Source organism: Entelurus aequoreus, linkage group LG15 (genome assembly GCF_033978785.1).
Source record: "Entelurus aequoreus isolate RoL-2023_Sb linkage group LG15, RoL_Eaeq_v1.1, whole genome shotgun sequence".
Classification (NCBI taxonomy): Eukaryota; Metazoa; Chordata; class Actinopteri; order Syngnathiformes; family Syngnathidae; genus Entelurus; species Entelurus aequoreus.
Genome location: NC_084745.1, coordinates 31550773 through 31567603, shown reverse-complemented (window position 1 = coordinate 31567603; position 16831 = coordinate 31550773). Strand labels below are relative to the sequence as shown.

General features: G+C 40.0%; 1 protein-coding gene across 5 annotated transcripts in view; it reads left to right on the top strand.

Moving 5' to 3' along the window:
* The window catches only part of phldb2b (pleckstrin homology-like domain, family B, member 2b), a 100065-nt gene that overhangs the window by 78220 nt on the left and 5014 nt on the right, over window positions 1-16831 (top strand). For 4 of the 5 annotated variants that reach the window (XM_062021218.1, XM_062021217.1, XM_062021222.1 and 1 more), the window contains 12 exons: window positions 978-1139; window positions 2370-2507; window positions 3514-3642; window positions 4924-5079; window positions 5168-5278; window positions 5350-5424; window positions 7162-7305; window positions 8018-8117; window positions 8595-8745; window positions 11449-11539; window positions 15367-15513; window positions 15587-15806. In XM_062021218.1, the coding sequence (XP_061877202.1) occupies window positions 978-1139; window positions 2370-2507; window positions 3514-3642; window positions 4924-5079; window positions 5168-5278; window positions 5350-5424; window positions 7162-7305; window positions 8018-8117; window positions 8595-8745; window positions 11449-11539; window positions 15367-15513; window positions 15587-15806 (1624 nt within the window). The remainder of the gene's footprint in view (window positions 1-977; window positions 1140-2369; window positions 2508-3513; window positions 3643-4923; window positions 5080-5167; window positions 5279-5349; window positions 5425-7161; window positions 7306-8017; window positions 8118-8594; window positions 8746-11448; window positions 11540-15366; window positions 15514-15586; window positions 15807-16831) is intronic. The other variant, XM_062021219.1, reaches the window with a different exon arrangement.

The following is a 16831-nucleotide window of genomic DNA, read 5'->3' as shown; positions in this document are numbered from 1 at the left end:
TTTTTTTTAATCAAAATGAGGAATTCAGGATTAATGGCTACAATGAGCATATTTTGTAGTGCAGAGTTTTTCGAAGCATGGTTTGAAGCATGATACTGATAAAACATGTTCCCAGGGGTCACACACGCACCCCCCCGGCATCGCACCGTGCCACCATTTGAGAAGAAGTTTTTCCAGCGGGCACTGTCACATGACTGGGTTCCACTAATCCAACGTTAGCACGAGTGACTTTTGACTCCATTTCACCATTTTCAAATAGAAATATTGTTGGCTACTCTTCTGACCTCTGATTGGAGCAGGAAAAAAGGTTTGTTAGTAAGACATGCATTGGGGCTGAACTGCAGACAGGTGTACATTCAAAGCAGCATAGATGTGTCAAAAAGAGATGATCCTCTAACCTCAGCCTCTTTGTAGAGGGCTCAAACACCCAACTAGTAATATGCATCCAGCCTCATGTGGCAGTAAGGGGACACCTTTGATTTTAGTCAGCTTCTTTAGCGAATAATCAAGTAGAGATGTGTTTATATCTCTTATAACAGGAACTCTCAATAAAGTATCACAGTTTATTTCTATTTACAGCTCATTTATTAGGTTACAGAGTGGTAAGTGTTTACAGTTGGTGTTGTGTGTGCCATGCCAACATTTGTTTGTTGCTCCATAATACCATTTACTGATAACAAAAACATTCCTCCTCTCGTGTTCTTTTTGATGTCAAATAGCTGGTGGTCCATGCGTTCGTTCGTGCATCGCAAACAGGAAATGCTAACAGCTCATTTGCTTTGATTGCTGGTCATTTTCCAAAAGTGTTACCAAATAAGGCCGTGAGTTGGAACTGAATAAATGCCAAGTCTTTCAAATTAGTACAGCCTAAAACTTGAGATCTTTTTGAGATTTCTGGATTGTCGTTCTGATTTTCATTGTAGGCAAAGCTTATCAGCGGCTCTGTTCTTGATTTGTGTTGCCGATTGCACCGACAGGCACACGACGACGCAGTTCGCCGCCTCGCACAGGATGCCAGGCCCTCCGAAGAGGAAATGAGGCGCGTGGAGGAGGAGAGGATCCAGGTCCTGAACAACATGGAGGAGCTGGAGAAAAAGATTAAAGAACTGGACAACCAGATGGAGGAATCTTCCCGAGAGGTATGAACAGGTCTTGAGTTACTGATCTCAATATAAGACAACCTCTCTTTTCCTGAGACTTGCTTTTAGAAAAAACCACAACATTCAGGCAATTGTGATTTTTCAACACCAGTGAAATTACTAATCATTAGTTGTTTGTATATTGTTCACCATTATCTTAAAAGTAGTACCCCTTCGTCTTACCCCGTCATCTTACCTCCTAAAACTGAGGGGCAAAATGAAAATGGTCAAAAAAACATAGCCCTAAGAAATGATCCGCTACTCGTTTTCCGCTTTTTCATCACCTCAAGCTATAGGATTTGGGCAGTTATCTTACAATGTACTACATTACATCACAGTTATTAGACCAATATTAAACAATAAAAGCGAACGCCACCATATTCAGAAGCTACAATATGTATATTTGTTGCGTTAGTTGGTCGTCATGAGGAACAATTTCAAATGAAAAAAAACATTTTAAATATGGCTAATGTGATTTTTTTTTAAAGTAGATTAGCTGTCCAATCATGAAATGTAGTAAACTGTTGTAAAGTCCATTTGTAGATAATAATACTAATAATATTAATAGTAACAGATCAAATGCGAACATCACAATTTTTTTTTATGAAAAACAACATTCTAACCATGGCTAATGAACATTTTGAAAGTAAGTGTAGTAAATTGTAGTGCTATTTACAAGGGATTTTATAATAAAAACAAAATTGAAAACATGGCATTATTTACGTGGAGTGCCAGTCATTAATTACTATAAAAATCAATAATGCTTATGACTTTATTATGTGCTTTCTGCTTAGCGTTCTTCTCATAACAATCAGCCCGGCCACACTTGGTTTCGAGGGCTGTACACTTGTTGGCATTTAGTCATTACAGGAGAATTGGAACACCAGTTGCTTGACTTGAATGTGCAAAACCAAGGTGTGATTGTTTGCGGTTCCCTGTTTGGTAGTGACAGGAAGAAATGCTTTGACATGCTTGGGAAAAGTCATCAAAGCATGTATAAATTGCTGGACTCCTAATACCTACCTGAGAGTCAACGTCCTATACAGTGGACATTTGTAGACCTGCATAACAAGGCAATTTTGTTTCCTAAATGTGTAACACTAACAAAATAAATAAACCACAGGAAAATGTCCACTGCTAAAGATACTAACTCTCCGGAGGATATAAGACAACACGTTTTTTTACAATGATGCAGAGTTCTTACACAGCCATGTCTGAACCGAAAAAAAGGTGGAGGTCGAGCGAGCTCTGGTGGAGGCAGAGCAGGAGTCTGAGTTAGCAGCCCTCCAGCAGGAAAAAGACACCCTGGAATCTCTTCACAGCAAAATAGCAGGCATGGAGGCCAAATCTCAGCAGGAAAAAGAAAAGGTATTTCCTTTTTTATTTTTTCGCTCTGCTACATCAGTGTGCTGGAAGGTTATTCGAATGGTCAACATTGCTGAGTTAGAACTAGAGGTTTTTTTCCTCATGTTAGCTCGGATGCTTGATCATACCAGGTAGCAAGTGTGTGAGAGTGTGTGTGTTTGTGGGAGAGTATTGCGTTGCAACATGGCAAATAAACAGTGTCTGCTATTTGCTTAACTGTGATATGAGTGTAAATATATATGCTCGTCAAAGGCACACATGCATTTTGAGGTTATGTGACTCGGAGTAGGCGCTAATCCTTCTCATGCTGTCTCTGATCCAAATATATATCTGCTCATACTGCCCAGGATAATATAGCGGTCACCGTCCTATCTCACACATCTACATGTACGCTCTGTGTGTGTACCAGCATGAAATGGATTTAATTGTCGTTGTTATACATGCAGTAATCGCCTGTGGTCATAGTTTGATGGAAAAAAAGAGAGCGTTCATTAAAAGTTTCAGAGTAGGTGAAGCTGAGTGCCTGTATAGATTTTGGATGCTTGTGTATGTTAAAATCAATAACGTGTGTGTGTTAACCCAATTCATAGCCTCGCCCTCTTTCACATTCTCCCATCAGCTTTCTCCATCACTCTTTTCAAGCAACCACCAAATGTCATAAATCCTACTTCCCATTCTTAAATAGATGTCAATCCTACTGCCTGTCCCCCCTCCTTATATGCTAATAATGCTGACCTGATCACCTATAGGTAACTAACGGTGTCTCCTTCAATCCCACTAACGCTGTCATCCGCTTTATGTCCTGTGTGTGGGCTTGTGTGTGCATGTGTGGTGATGCACGTGTGTGTGTGTGTGTGTGTGTGTGTGTGTGTGTGTGTGTGTGTGTGTGTGTGTGTGTGTGTGTGTGTGTGTGTGTGTGTGTGTGTGTGTGTGTGTGTGTGTGTGTGTGTGTGTGTGTGTGTGTGTGTGTGTGTGTGTGTGTGTGTGTGTGTGTGTGTGTGCGCGCCAGGCGTGTGAGTTGCTACAGGCAGAAAAGGGCAGAGTAGAGAGGTTGGCTCAGATTGTGTGTGAGCAGCGCTCCCAGCTGGACAGCTGCCCCGAGGCCACCAAGGAGCCCCTGCAGGAGCAGCTTGCCAGGGTCAGTACACGCACTAAACAATCACAGCTCGCGCCGCACACACGCAGAGACGGCGCTTACATGCCAGGGTGAGGGGTAATGCTAATGTAGCATGCTGCATCATCTGGAAACATTGGGGTCTACATGTTGGTCTGGTGTCTACTTTCTTTTGTTTTTTGGATTCATATTAAGGATGGGCATTGACTACATTTTCCTTAAAAAACTAATTGGGCCATTGAAAATAAGAGTCAGTTTTTTTCTGACCTCCTGTTTCCTTGACGCTCAGTTCACAGCTGACGTCATGTTGACAAACTAGCTATGCCAACAGCACATCAGCTGGTTGTAGCCAAGTACTGCAATTATTTCCGACTGATTTGCTTCCAAACGAATCAACAATCGATTTCTAGCGCCCATCCCTAATTAAAATGTATTTTTTGGTCTGTAAATGCTTTTTTTTCTGAACACAGAAACACCTGGTTGTTTTGAAATACATTGTAACATGCTGCATGTCATCTTCTGCTACATGCCTTACACCCGGGGTGTCCAAAGGCTTGTAGCAGGGCACCCAGGAAAATAGGAGCACTTGATTTGCTTACCCTAACCCACTTACAACTCAGTATGGATCATTTCAACTTACTGGAGCATTTTTTTCATTTTATCAGTTATCAGTTTTATTTTTTATTGTATAATCATCCCCCGTTAATTGATTCCAAACGTCACCTTGATAAATGAATTGCCCTAAAGTAGGAATAATTTATTATAAATCAAATATTTTCATAGCTCAAGCATGAGCAAACAGTTTAAGACCGTGTAAGTACGATTTTCAACAATATGAGAACCCTAGTCTAGACATTAAATAACATCCTTTAGTCGCCTTTAGACTCTTTTTTTCTTTTCAATATTATAATGCTGCCTGATGCAAAAAATGCTCCCATAAGAATATTTTGTTTATTATTAGTTTAATCATCATTATTATTATTATTGTATAGTTTGTTTGTTTTTTAAACAAAATGCCATCGTATTTATTTATTTATTTTATGTTTTGCGCTATTTCAACAAATGTATCTTTTTTTAATATCTTCCCTTTAAAAACTTCAATAAAAAATAAGTAAAGAAAAAAAAAAGATATCAATACAAAATATATCAGCATTACCCTATTTAGTGACAAGATAGGTGGAAAATATGCAGTTTTACACCACTGCAAACTACAGTAGCAAAAAAAATTGTCATTGTAAACGCGGGTGTACTTAATGTTGTGTCCGTTGTGTGTTATGTTATGTATCTATTTTGATGTGTGTCCAGGACTTTGAGGCACTCGAGATGGAGACAAAGCGCTTTGAGGACCTGGAGTTCCAGCAGCTAGAGAGAGAGAGCAGGCAGGACGAGGAGAAGGAGACGCAAACGCAACAGCTTCTCCGGGAGATCGCCGACTACCAGCGGAGTACCGTCACTCGCAAGGTTCTGTTTATATTTTCAGTTTTGGTCTCCATGTTTCATTCATTCATAGGCTACAGCGTCCCTACAATTTGTTTCGTTTTTACACCAGGAGCGACTGTTGACCCTTAAGAAGCAGGCAGCACAGATTACCCAGCAGGCTGAGCGGGAGAAAGAAAGCTTCCTGATGGAGAGGAGCACCCTGGAAGCCATGCTGCAGAGGGTACAAAGATCTCTTTTTATTCAAACATACTTTGTCCAAATGTTGTACTTATTTGTAATCGTTTTCCCCAGGAGAAAGAAAACCTTGCGCCGCTTGACCGGAAATATGCAGATCTCACTGGTGGCCAAAGTTACACATTAAGAGAGGTAGGTTTGATTGACACCTGACACACACCACATATTTTCCTCCACTTTCTGCTAGATGTTCCTCCTGTGCTAGGATCAGTTTTTTAGCAGCGGTTACCATGACGCCGCTGCTGCTTCTCCTCCTCCAGTCCTCTTGCGTGACCTCCCGTTCTCCCTCCTTTCCTCTCTTTTCCTCAAGAATGGCGAGGTACTATTTGTTTCTATTAAATCCATCTCTATGTGACTCACGTTATGTCTCCACGTGATACAAGGGCTACGTCACAGTCGGTGAACTCAATGAGCTATACTCACAGTTTGGGCTGGACCCTAAACCCAACCCTGAGTCCCTAATAAACCCCTCCCCTGACAACGGCGCAGAGGATGAGGTGTGTGCAATGGTAGCGCCTTTTCCCTTAGTTTCCTATCCTCTTGACGATGTTCTTTTCCACTTTTCCAAAAGCTCTGTCACTCTTCCTCCCCTGCCTGCGACTGTCTATCTTCCTCCTCATCTTCCTCCTCCTCCCATCTCAATCCACGCGCCTCCTCCAAAACCATCTCTGTGCACTGGCCAGAGATCATGGTGACATATCGAGAGCCTTCCCCCCAACCCGACTCTCCCCCACCTCCACTACCTGTCAAAAAACGCCACCGCCGACACAGGCAGGTAACTTTATAGCGTGTGCGTAGACCAAAATGTGTTAAATGCTGTTTTATTATAATATTGCTTATATCGAAGTGAGCTCCCAGACCGTGTCCTATGTCACAATAAGTTGCATTTACCATCACACTTTTACTGGTACCATTTACTTAAAAGGGACCTATTATGCAAAACCAACTTTTCTTACCTATTTGTACCTGTTTTTGTGTATTCGGGATTTGCATAAGTCCCAAAAATTTGAAATCAAATCATAGAGGCATGGTGGAGATAGTAAACAATTTTCCTCTCTTTCATGCTTCCTGGAAGGTCGGTGTATGTTTTGGTATTTTAATTTTATTTTCATAAATAAAAATGAAAAAAACGACAGTTTTTTTAAATTACGTTTTAAAATCCAAAAAAGGAAATTGAAAAGCAAAGCGTTATTCTTTTTTTGGTTTTGAAAAGAAAAATGAAGATCCCCAGAAAACAAAAACGGAAAAACAGACCAACACGGATGGTTGTCGTAGTTTGACACCGGAAGTCTTTGTTTCAAAGTAAAAGCGGGGCCTACACAAAGAGGTCTGACGTCTGCATATACAGATATCTATAAGCAAATATAATACAAAAGTGAAGGCAAAAAGGGATTTGATCGTGCATCATAGTACAGATTTTCTTACAGGTCCTGTCTTTAAAATCGCTACATCTGGTTCCGGTGTCAGAATATGAAAACACATCAATTTTGTTCTGCTTTTCAGTTTCATTTTTCAGAAATATCTACACACATTATCAACGTATTATTAAATGTGTATTAGTAAATCCCAGTATTTCATATTTACGTGTTGCTGATATATTGTAATTTTAATGAAAATCTATGGTGTTCCTGAGTACCACTACAAGGTACGTATGTAGCACCAGCGATACTTGTTCCACAGTTTGGGAATCAGTAAAACAAATGGTACTAAAATGTATAACTATGACTTTAGATGGCACCCAAGGAGACTTTTTAAACCATGAAATTGAACTCTGCAACTTCAATTAAAACAATGCTGATAACCTCAACGTGAGGTTTAAAGTATACAAACCTCTTTCTCATTAATGTGTGCTTGTTTGTTTTTGATCAGCATTTTCGGCTGCTGGAGGAGAGGAAGCGATCCGACAGAGATGGTACTTCCCATTTTAGCGACACGTTACCCAGAAAGAAAACAACTCCCGCCATGACGCCCCAGTTTTCATGTGCAACGCTTGGACGCAGTTTCCCAACAAAGGTACACCCTCATAAATGTCTTGCATATATAAACTACAAAAGCACTCTGAGAGCATAGACCTGCGGCAGGCGCTTTATTCCAATAGTAAATAATATTTTTTTTAAATCCTGAATCCAGATGGTGATCGGGCTCACCCTCAAAATGTAATCACTTTCTGACATTTCCTCACCGCCTATAACTTTTTGAGCTTTGTTGCAATAGCTCTGTCGCGGAAGGAAATAAGCAGAGTGACCCTCTTGTCAGTCATCCACTTGTATTTGTCTCTCTGGCTGGAAGCAGGGCCGCTAACACAACACACATAGAAGTTCAGCCTTGTAATTTAAACGTAAGGTAACATAGAAAAAAAATTATCTGGAGCACCCCCGAAATCTCATCACTTGTTCCTTATCCCATTTCTGGCATTCCCTCACTCCCATATAAGCTGAGAGCTGCTCCTTTTTCCCCACGTTTTTAAAAGGCGGTTAAAACACATTTGGTTTTGCATGTTTTCCAGTAATATTTCTGTAATATTCCATTATTATTTTATGTATTTGTAATTTTATTAGCTATGTTTCTGTTGTTTCCTCATGCTACATGCTGATATTTGATTCTACTGTTTGTATTTTAACCATGTGAAACGCGTTGCGCTACATAAATAACATGTACTTATTTACTTACCTAATGCACAAAATATGTTATTACATTGTGTGGAAATACATTTGTTTGTTCACAGCCCCACCCACCATTGATACAGAGCACAAGCTGTGGCAGCATTCTTCCCAGAATGCTTTCCTTATCCAACAAGGAAACAGAATGCCGACATCTGAAAAAAGGTACACGCACATTAATTCGCATCAACCATTATCGGTGACTACATTTAAATAGGTGTTCAGACATTTTTAGAATGTTTTCTGGAATGGTTATGGCATTTGCATGGTCCCTCAGTCCCATTTGGCCTCTTGATCTGGCTCATCAGATGGGTGTGTCTGCTGCAAGTAGCAGATGCTATCAGTTTGTGTATTTCTGTCTTCTTCCTGTACCCAGAGGCAGAGCTTGTAAATTTCGTTATTTCTCCCTCTGCTTCTGGGCATGCACACATCCTTTAGCTCATGTTCCTAAAGTAGTATTTTTTTTGGTGGGAGGACTGCACTGGAAAATTAGCCACAGTGGCGGGACTTATTGATGCAAAACTGAAGCCATCTGGGCAACAAAGTGTTGTCCAGGAGGGAGTGACGCAGACAGGTACTGTGCTGCATCGTATAGACGTTGTGGTGCTGAAGCTGATAATCTTTTTTCCTGTGGGTGTTCAGGTCAGCCCAGCTCCCGGGCGTCATCTCAGACCAACGTCTACCTCGATGCCTTTGGCTACCGTGACAACCAGGCGTTTGACACTATGAGCATGGACAGCACTGACTCCATTGAGACCAGCATCTCTGCATGTTCTCCTGACAACGTCTCAAGGTCAGCATTTAGAAAATATAATGTGTGTGTGGATCTGACTGCTTGGGGGTTGGATTGAATTTAAAATGTTATACATATATTTGAAGACTAATCTTTGTGTTATTGTTAACTTATTAGTTAAGAGTTACAGATATGGCCCATCATGTAATTTAATGTAGCCCGCCACATTATTTAAAGCATTATTAATGTGGCCTGCGAAAGGCTGGAAATATTTAAGCAATTTCTGGTATAAAAATGTGCTGCATGCAATTGCATATGTTTGACACTTAAATATTATTTGATCATGTACTGCAACAAGACTACGATTTAAAAGCACTTTATCCATTGATCTGTAAAACATAATCCAAAATTGTTGCATGTGCAAATTGTGTAACAAGGCTATTAAATGTTTATATATATTTATATTTACTGTTACAAACGGCCCTCTGAGGGCAGCCGTAATTGCAATATGGCCCTCAATAAAAAACACATCCTTTAAATGTGGCCTGCCACATTTTCAGAGAGGGAGTTATTGGTTTATGGATAGTGTGCACTATACATTATTCATCCATCCATCCATCCATCCATTTTTCACTGCGTGTCCTTTTTGGGGTCGTGGTGGGGCTGGAGCCTAACCCAGCTGCACTCAGGCGGAAGGCAGGGTACACCCTGGACAAGTCGCCACCTCATCGCAGGGCCAACACAGACAGAAAACCATTCACACTCACATTCACACACTAGGGCCAATTTAGTGTTGCACCATATTCAGATATCAGCTACAGTAGATAAGGTTGTATTTTCGCCATTCCTGTGAGAATCCTGCATGTGACTGAAGTATTGAGTGGGACTATCCAGAACTAGCTGTGGTGTGCTCAAACAACCACCTGATAGTATCTGTGAGCAGATAATCCTGTATCATCTCTTTCAGATTTACAGATTTTATCAGGTTGGTAGTGCATTCTTCTTACATTCTTAACTCATGCTTAAAGTGAAGGATGAGGTAAAAATGCAACCTTACCTGTAATTTCTGGAGTTTCTGTGATTAGCCGGCCATATCATTTAATGTGGCCTGTGAAAGGCTAGAAATAATAAAGCACTTTCTGGCTGAATGTATCTGTTCTTTCAATTTGGACATAAAATGTGCGGCATGCAATTACATATGTTCTACACTTTAATATTACTTGATCCTGCAAAAGGCATTTTGTTAGTAAAACATATAATCAAAAACCGTTGCCTATGCAAATTGTCAAACAAGTCTATTATACGTTTATTTACATATATATACACTGTTACTAACGGCCCTCGGAGAATAGCCATAATTTCAAAAAAATTGAATTTGACACTCTTGATCTGGAACAACAAAAACAATCCTGTACTTGTAGCTTGATATGCTAACTTCAGTGCATTTAAGTGTGTTTTTCCGAACTTGACTGCTAAGTAAATGTCTCCTCAAAATTCCTGTGCTTCGTCTCATATTGCCATTTTAAATTGGACATTTTCATAACAGCCATAGTCACCTGGGATATTAAGCACATTGGTCTTGTGTTTATTGAATTGAGAATACATTCAAATGATTTAGCCCAATTTTCATGGAATTTCCAATTTTCACTGTCCACTTTTCTTTTACACTCAACATTTTTGTGCTCTGACAGCCAGCAAAGTTTTGATGTGCAGGTGACTCTAAAAACAAAAGTGAAACTTGAAGTGCACGCGGCAGTGAACTCTTTAGTGATGCAGTTACAGGCAATCAGCATAGCTTTGGTACGGGCACAAAACTTGTGCTCACCCAAGCATATAGTGACGAAATCACCATTCGGGGGCCCCCATACTGACAGGGCCTGACAAATTTGCATAATTGGCCATGGCACATTTGCATGTAATTGTAAAGGACGCTTTAGTAGAGAGGAATGACAAAAAGTCTTCTGTCGCTTCCTGTTGTCGTTTTTTTTTTATGTTATAATCAAGATGGAGCCGCTTTTGAGATGGGGCAAGGGGGCCGCAGCAGTACTGTCGTTGAGAAGGGTCAAGAGTCTCCATTCACAATTAACGCATGGAAAACATTGTGTCTAACACGAAACACCCTCCGTCTGTAGAGAACAGGATTTGTACAACTGTGCATGTTTTAGATCACATACTCTGATTGGCGTTATACAGGTCATGTTACGGAACATGGAAAATGTGTGTGTGTACCGTTCTAGTCAACCCCCTCAGGATCTGATGCACTGAACATACCAGTATGATTGTGCATTCGGGGGTTCGGCCCCCCCAATCTGAACTAAAACCATGTGTGTTTTCATTTCCTCCATTTTATTCAAACGTTCAAACTGTCCCTCCTCTTGTTTCATGATAGTCTTTTTCCAGCACATTCTACACATTTTAACCGTTTGCCAATCTACACTTATGGGTGATTGTTTTGCTGTTTCTTTTTTTACAATACACCAAAATGTAGTTTTGTAGTGTAAATATATATATAACAATTCTTCCCATTTCTCTTTCTTGTACTGTACTTCACTCACTCTCCTCCTCTCCCCAGTTTGTTTAGACTTCCCTTTGATGTGCACCCTTTATCTTAACACTGTAATGACATCATCCATTTCCCTTACGGATAAGAGAGCATTTGCACGTTTGTGTTCTTGGGACGGCAGAATTCTGCAAGAGGGCCTAATACATATAATAAATGTATATAAAACATTCATAACGTTCCTTTTGTTGTGTGTGTTCCAGTGCGAGTACTTCTAACGTGGCCAGGCTGGAGGAGATGGAGCGTTTGCTGAGAGAAGCCCATTTAGAGAAGAATCAACTCCTTGAGCACAAGGTAAAGTCGCAAATTAAAAATACTGCACAAAGGTGTCACTTTTCAGCAATCATTCTGTTATATCTATTCAGGGGACAAATGTGGATATACTTTAGAGTAGTCAGTGTACAGCTTGTGTAGCAGTATAGATTTACATACTGTCTACGGTAAAGTACTCAAATTCACAGCCATATTGTCTAAATAGCTGGCAACACAAGTGAGTACCAAGATAGTTGTGTCAGGCATTGTAAGTGGTAGTATCTTGGACTGCATAAGTACTGCCGATAACGGGGAACTGTGGTTCATTGAGGGGATTGTAAGTTATATTAGGTAACACTAAAAGCCCACTATGAACAAGGAATGGGTAACAAGTTTTGTATTTTTATTCATGTAAAATCAAACCTTGCCATATTTTGATACCTTCGTTGGACGTGACGTCACGTTCGGTTACAAACTTGGCACAGACTCAAGCACTTGGCGGGGAAACAAGTAGTAAAGCTCACTCGCCCACTCACTCACTGACGTCACTCACCTCTCATGCTGTCATATCTTAAAGGGCCACACACACACATACGCTACTCTCATAACAACTAACAAGACATCATGGCGAAGGCGGAAGTCAAGTTTTTTAACATGGAGACATTCTCAATACTTTTCTTTTGTCGAGCACAAAGAAAATAACATTTTAGTTAAATGTAAGTTGTGTCTTGGATCAAAGATCCTATCTACTTAGAGTTAAAGTTAAAGTGCCATTATGTTGAAGCTATTTAAAATAGTTTTGTCAATTTTTTCTGGCCTGAAATAAATTGGCCCTTTGAAACATATCTTTGTCTTTGTGTGTTGTATGTAGACCACATTGCTTTCTGAGTTCAGTGATGCAAATGCATGTCAAGTAGATCAACAGATTGTATTATTCTCCAGTAAGGCTGCAGCTAACGATTATTTTTCTATCGATTAATCTATAGATTTTTTTTTTTTTTTTTTTTTTTCGATTAATCGGTTAATCTATAGGTTGTTGTTTTTTTTTTTCGATTAATCTATAGATTATTTTTCCTTTTACCGATTATTTTTTTTATTCAAAATGAAGATGAAAAAATAAATGTAGGCCAGTTTTTCAAAAGGCATGGCTTTTATTTACAAAAAAAAAGAAGTATGGCCACTCGGTCAACATTGACAACAACATGACTAAATATTCTGGAACAATGTAAACATTTAAAACTTTTAACCTTTAACAAAATTAAAAGTAGCTTATTTGCTTTTTAATGTGCAAATATAAAAGTCAACATCCAGTGCAAATCTTAATATTCTGCAATAGTATAAGCATTTCAAAAGTAAAAGTATTGCTTATTTTGCTTTAAAATGTGCAAAAATAAAGATAAACATCCAATACAAAAAAGTGCAAAACGAAATATTCTGTAACAACAGTGTAAACATTTCAACAAAAGTGAAAGTATTGCTTATTTGCTAAAATGTGCAAAAATAAAGATAAACATCCAATACAAAAAAGTGCCAATCTAAATATTCTGGAGCACTGCAAACATTAAGTATTGCTTTTAAAATGTGCAAAATAAACATCCAGTCCAACACAGTACACAATAACCAATTCTACTCATTCCAGTGAGTGACTAACAGTTGTAATGAAGAAAGATTAACATGTCTACATGCTCTGGTTCTTTTCTTGTTTACAATATTCCCAGCAGCTGAAAATAGGCCCTCAGAGGGGTCGATGTGGCTGGAACTGAGAGGTAATTAGCCTTCACCTCAAGCCAGGACTGCGAGTGAGCTGAGCTGCAGTTTAAGTTTCTAGAAGGTCAACGGGCTCATAGTGATGTTACCAGTAGTTGACTGGGAGGTGTTTATTATCATTTGGGGAGAGTCCGCTGCCTGATGCTCACCTGCTAAACACCTATCTGCTCGACGCTGAAGCGCTGACTACATGCGCTCTGAATACGCACTGCTGATTGGCTGGTAACGCTCTGAATATGCACTGCTGATTGGCTGATAATGCTTCGTGTGTACCAATCAGATGGTTGTGTGGGTGGGACAATGCTGCGTGCTGAGACAGAGGCAGAAGGAGCGAAGCAGCTTGTTAAGACTTTAGCAGCTAAAGTTAGCTTTAGCTTAGAAACTCGTTCGGTACACCCCCGTACCGAACCGAAATCCCCGTACCGAAACGGTTCAATACAAAACACGTACCGTTACACCCCTAGCAGATACAAATGACACATTCATGTTTTTGTGTAACGATGACAACGTATGCTCACGCGGACGATTGACTAGTTGATGGTTGATGGTTTTCTTTTCAAATGTTCGTTCATAGCCGTTGTGCTGCTATGATAGGCCATTTACGCTCGACACAGTGTGCATACAACAACATTATTAGGCTGTGTATTGAAATACTTCCACACTTTTGACGACTTTTGGCGTGATTTTTCCCCCTCGCTCGCATCGTCTGCTTTGATCGTCTGCTTTGCGCTTCTCCATGACGGTAGTGTGACGTAAATGCGACGCGTCGACGCACAAAAACGGCGTCGACGTATTTACGTAACCGATGACGTCGACTATGTCGACGCGTCGTTTCAGCCTTATTCTCCAGTGCAATAACAGTACTGAAATGAAGGCTAAAAGGGCATTAATGGGAGCCTTAAAAAAAAGGGGGAGGGGGGGGGGGGTGGGAGAAGTAACTAAATAGTTACTTTTCACAGTAACACATTACTTTTTGGTGTAAGTAACTGAGTTAGTAACTGAGTTACTTTTGAAATAAAGTAACTAGTAATTGTAACTAGTTACTGGTTTTCAGTAACTAACCCAACACTGATTATTACACACACAATTTGGTGTCTTTTACTCTTTCAAAGTCTGTCTATATATATTTGTGTTTGACTTTCTCTTCTACTGTAAACAATTATTTTAGCTTTACTGAGATTCAAAGATAGTCTGTTTTTGTCAAAACATCTCTTTAATTTGTTCATGTCTTCTGTTATGATTTGTATTGGCTTCTGTGTGTTCTCCTGAACCAAAAGCAAACGTTGTATGGTGTGTTTACCCGGCACAAGACGCTACGGTGGCTCTCCAGTGTTGTTCGCAAACCTTCACGTCCCATACTTGTCTTTTTCCGTCGTTGGAATGCGATGTAAAAGCTTTCCACAATTATCGAAGGTGGAGAAGCCCCTCGCTTCACAACAGGGCATTTTTACACGTTGAAAAGGTAACGAGGAAGCGTCGCAAACACATAGCATCAGCTCAGAGTTGGTAGCAGTCATGGCATCCTGTAGTCAGGTGAGTGCCTTAAGACCAATTATTGAGGAGATTGCGTGAAACCGAGTTGGCCATATTCTCTTTATACACGACTCTGCTGTAGTCTATACTCTACTGCCATCTCACGTCTTGGAATTGCAACTGCATGCCAAATCTACAATATAATTCAGTCCAGTACAGTACTTGCAAATGAGAAAACGTTAAATAAAACAATCAAAAATGTTTGTCTTCTAATTAACATTTATTAGCACACACAAAAGTTTTTTGTACAGTTGAGTACCGGGATTGGTTCCCAAGTTCTTAGAATTAGTACCATATTGATTCAATTGTGATTAGTACCCATCCCTACTGTGAACATGTTCACTGTGAAGCGTACTCACTTGCGTTGCCAGCAAATGTTTGTTTACTCATTTCAAGGCGAATCTACTGCTAAACAAGCTGTACACTGACTACTCTAAATCGAATCTGAGTCTTTTTTCTATAGTATTATCAAACTAAAATTGAGGGGTGTATTCACTTTAGTGAGATTAATTATTCAACCACTATCATCCTTTCTATAACTGCTGTCTTATACCAATACCCTCGTCAAGGAGAGAGAGGTGGAAATGCGCAAACTGGCGCTGGAGGAGGAGAAGAAGAGACGGGAGGAGCTGGAGAAAATGCTCCAGGAGGAGACAAGCAGGCGTCAGAAACTCATCGACCGCGAGGTGAAACTACGAGAGAAACAGCGGGTGCAGGTATCTACTCTGTCAACTTCTCTAGACGTGATAAACATTGCCCTGTAAGCTCATTTTGGATGCTTTCCTCTAGTCCCGTCCACTTACCCGGTACCTGCCAGTGCGAAAGGATGATTTTGACTTGCGGTCTCACATTGAGTCAGCGGGCCACAGCGCAGACACGTGCTTCCACTTGTCCATCTCTGAGAAGACGTGCAGGGGCTACCTGGTCAAGATGGGGGGCAAGATCAAAACCTGGAAGAAGCGCTGGTTTGTCTTTGACCGCAACCGACGAACACTCTCCTACTTCTCAGGTTGGAACCATAAATGTAAAAAAAATGTATGGTTATATTAGGGCTGGGTGATAAAACAATATCGATAAATATAGCAAAATACAAATGAACTGTTCTTTGATGCAAAAAGAGACTATTTTAATTAATTTGTCCACGTTCTAAAAGAGACTGCAGCACAAAGATCATATGTATGAAAAAGAGATCTCACTCTACCATGATACTTGGTTGAGTTAAATGTGTAATGCTAGTGGCTTTGAATACTGCGAATAGGACAAATTGTATCCAACAAAATTTGAACTATCTTTAAGACATGTCAGAATTGTATTTATTGTTTGTATAAGTATAAATTTTGTCTTGTTTTTAGCACTTATTAGACCAGACCTGGGCAATTATTTTGATTCGGGGGCCCACATTGAGAGAAAAAATTAGCCTTGGGGCCGGTGTGTATAAAATATAAATATATGTATATACCTGTAAAAATATGCTGTACAGCATGTGGGCTTGGGTCCCTTTTTTGAGGAACACAAACTCACAAAAATGTCTGATAAAATGCTAAAAACGTTATGACAGACAACCTCAAAAATCGGAATGAAATTTAAAATGTTTTACTGAATCAGACACCCAGAATGTACATCCCAATAAAGAATGTAGGATTTACAATATTAACTATGATTGATAAAACACTTAATATTAACAACATACCTGCTTGGCACTCAGCATCAAGGGTTGGAATTGGGGGTTAAATCACCAAAAATGATTCCCGGGCACGGCCACCGCTGCTGCTTACTGCTCCCCTCACCTCCCAGGGGGTGATCAAGGGTGATGGGTCAAATGCAGAGAATAATTTTGCCACACCTAGTGTGTGTGTGACAATCATTGGTACTTGGGTGATGGGTCAAATGCAGAGAATAATTTTGCCACACCTAGTGTGTGTGTGACAATCATTGGTACTTAACTTAATATCAACATCACTCCTCTTTACTATTCAGACCACCTCCTCGATCAACGTTTTTTACAATTAAGCAAAACTCGACAGAAATGCAACA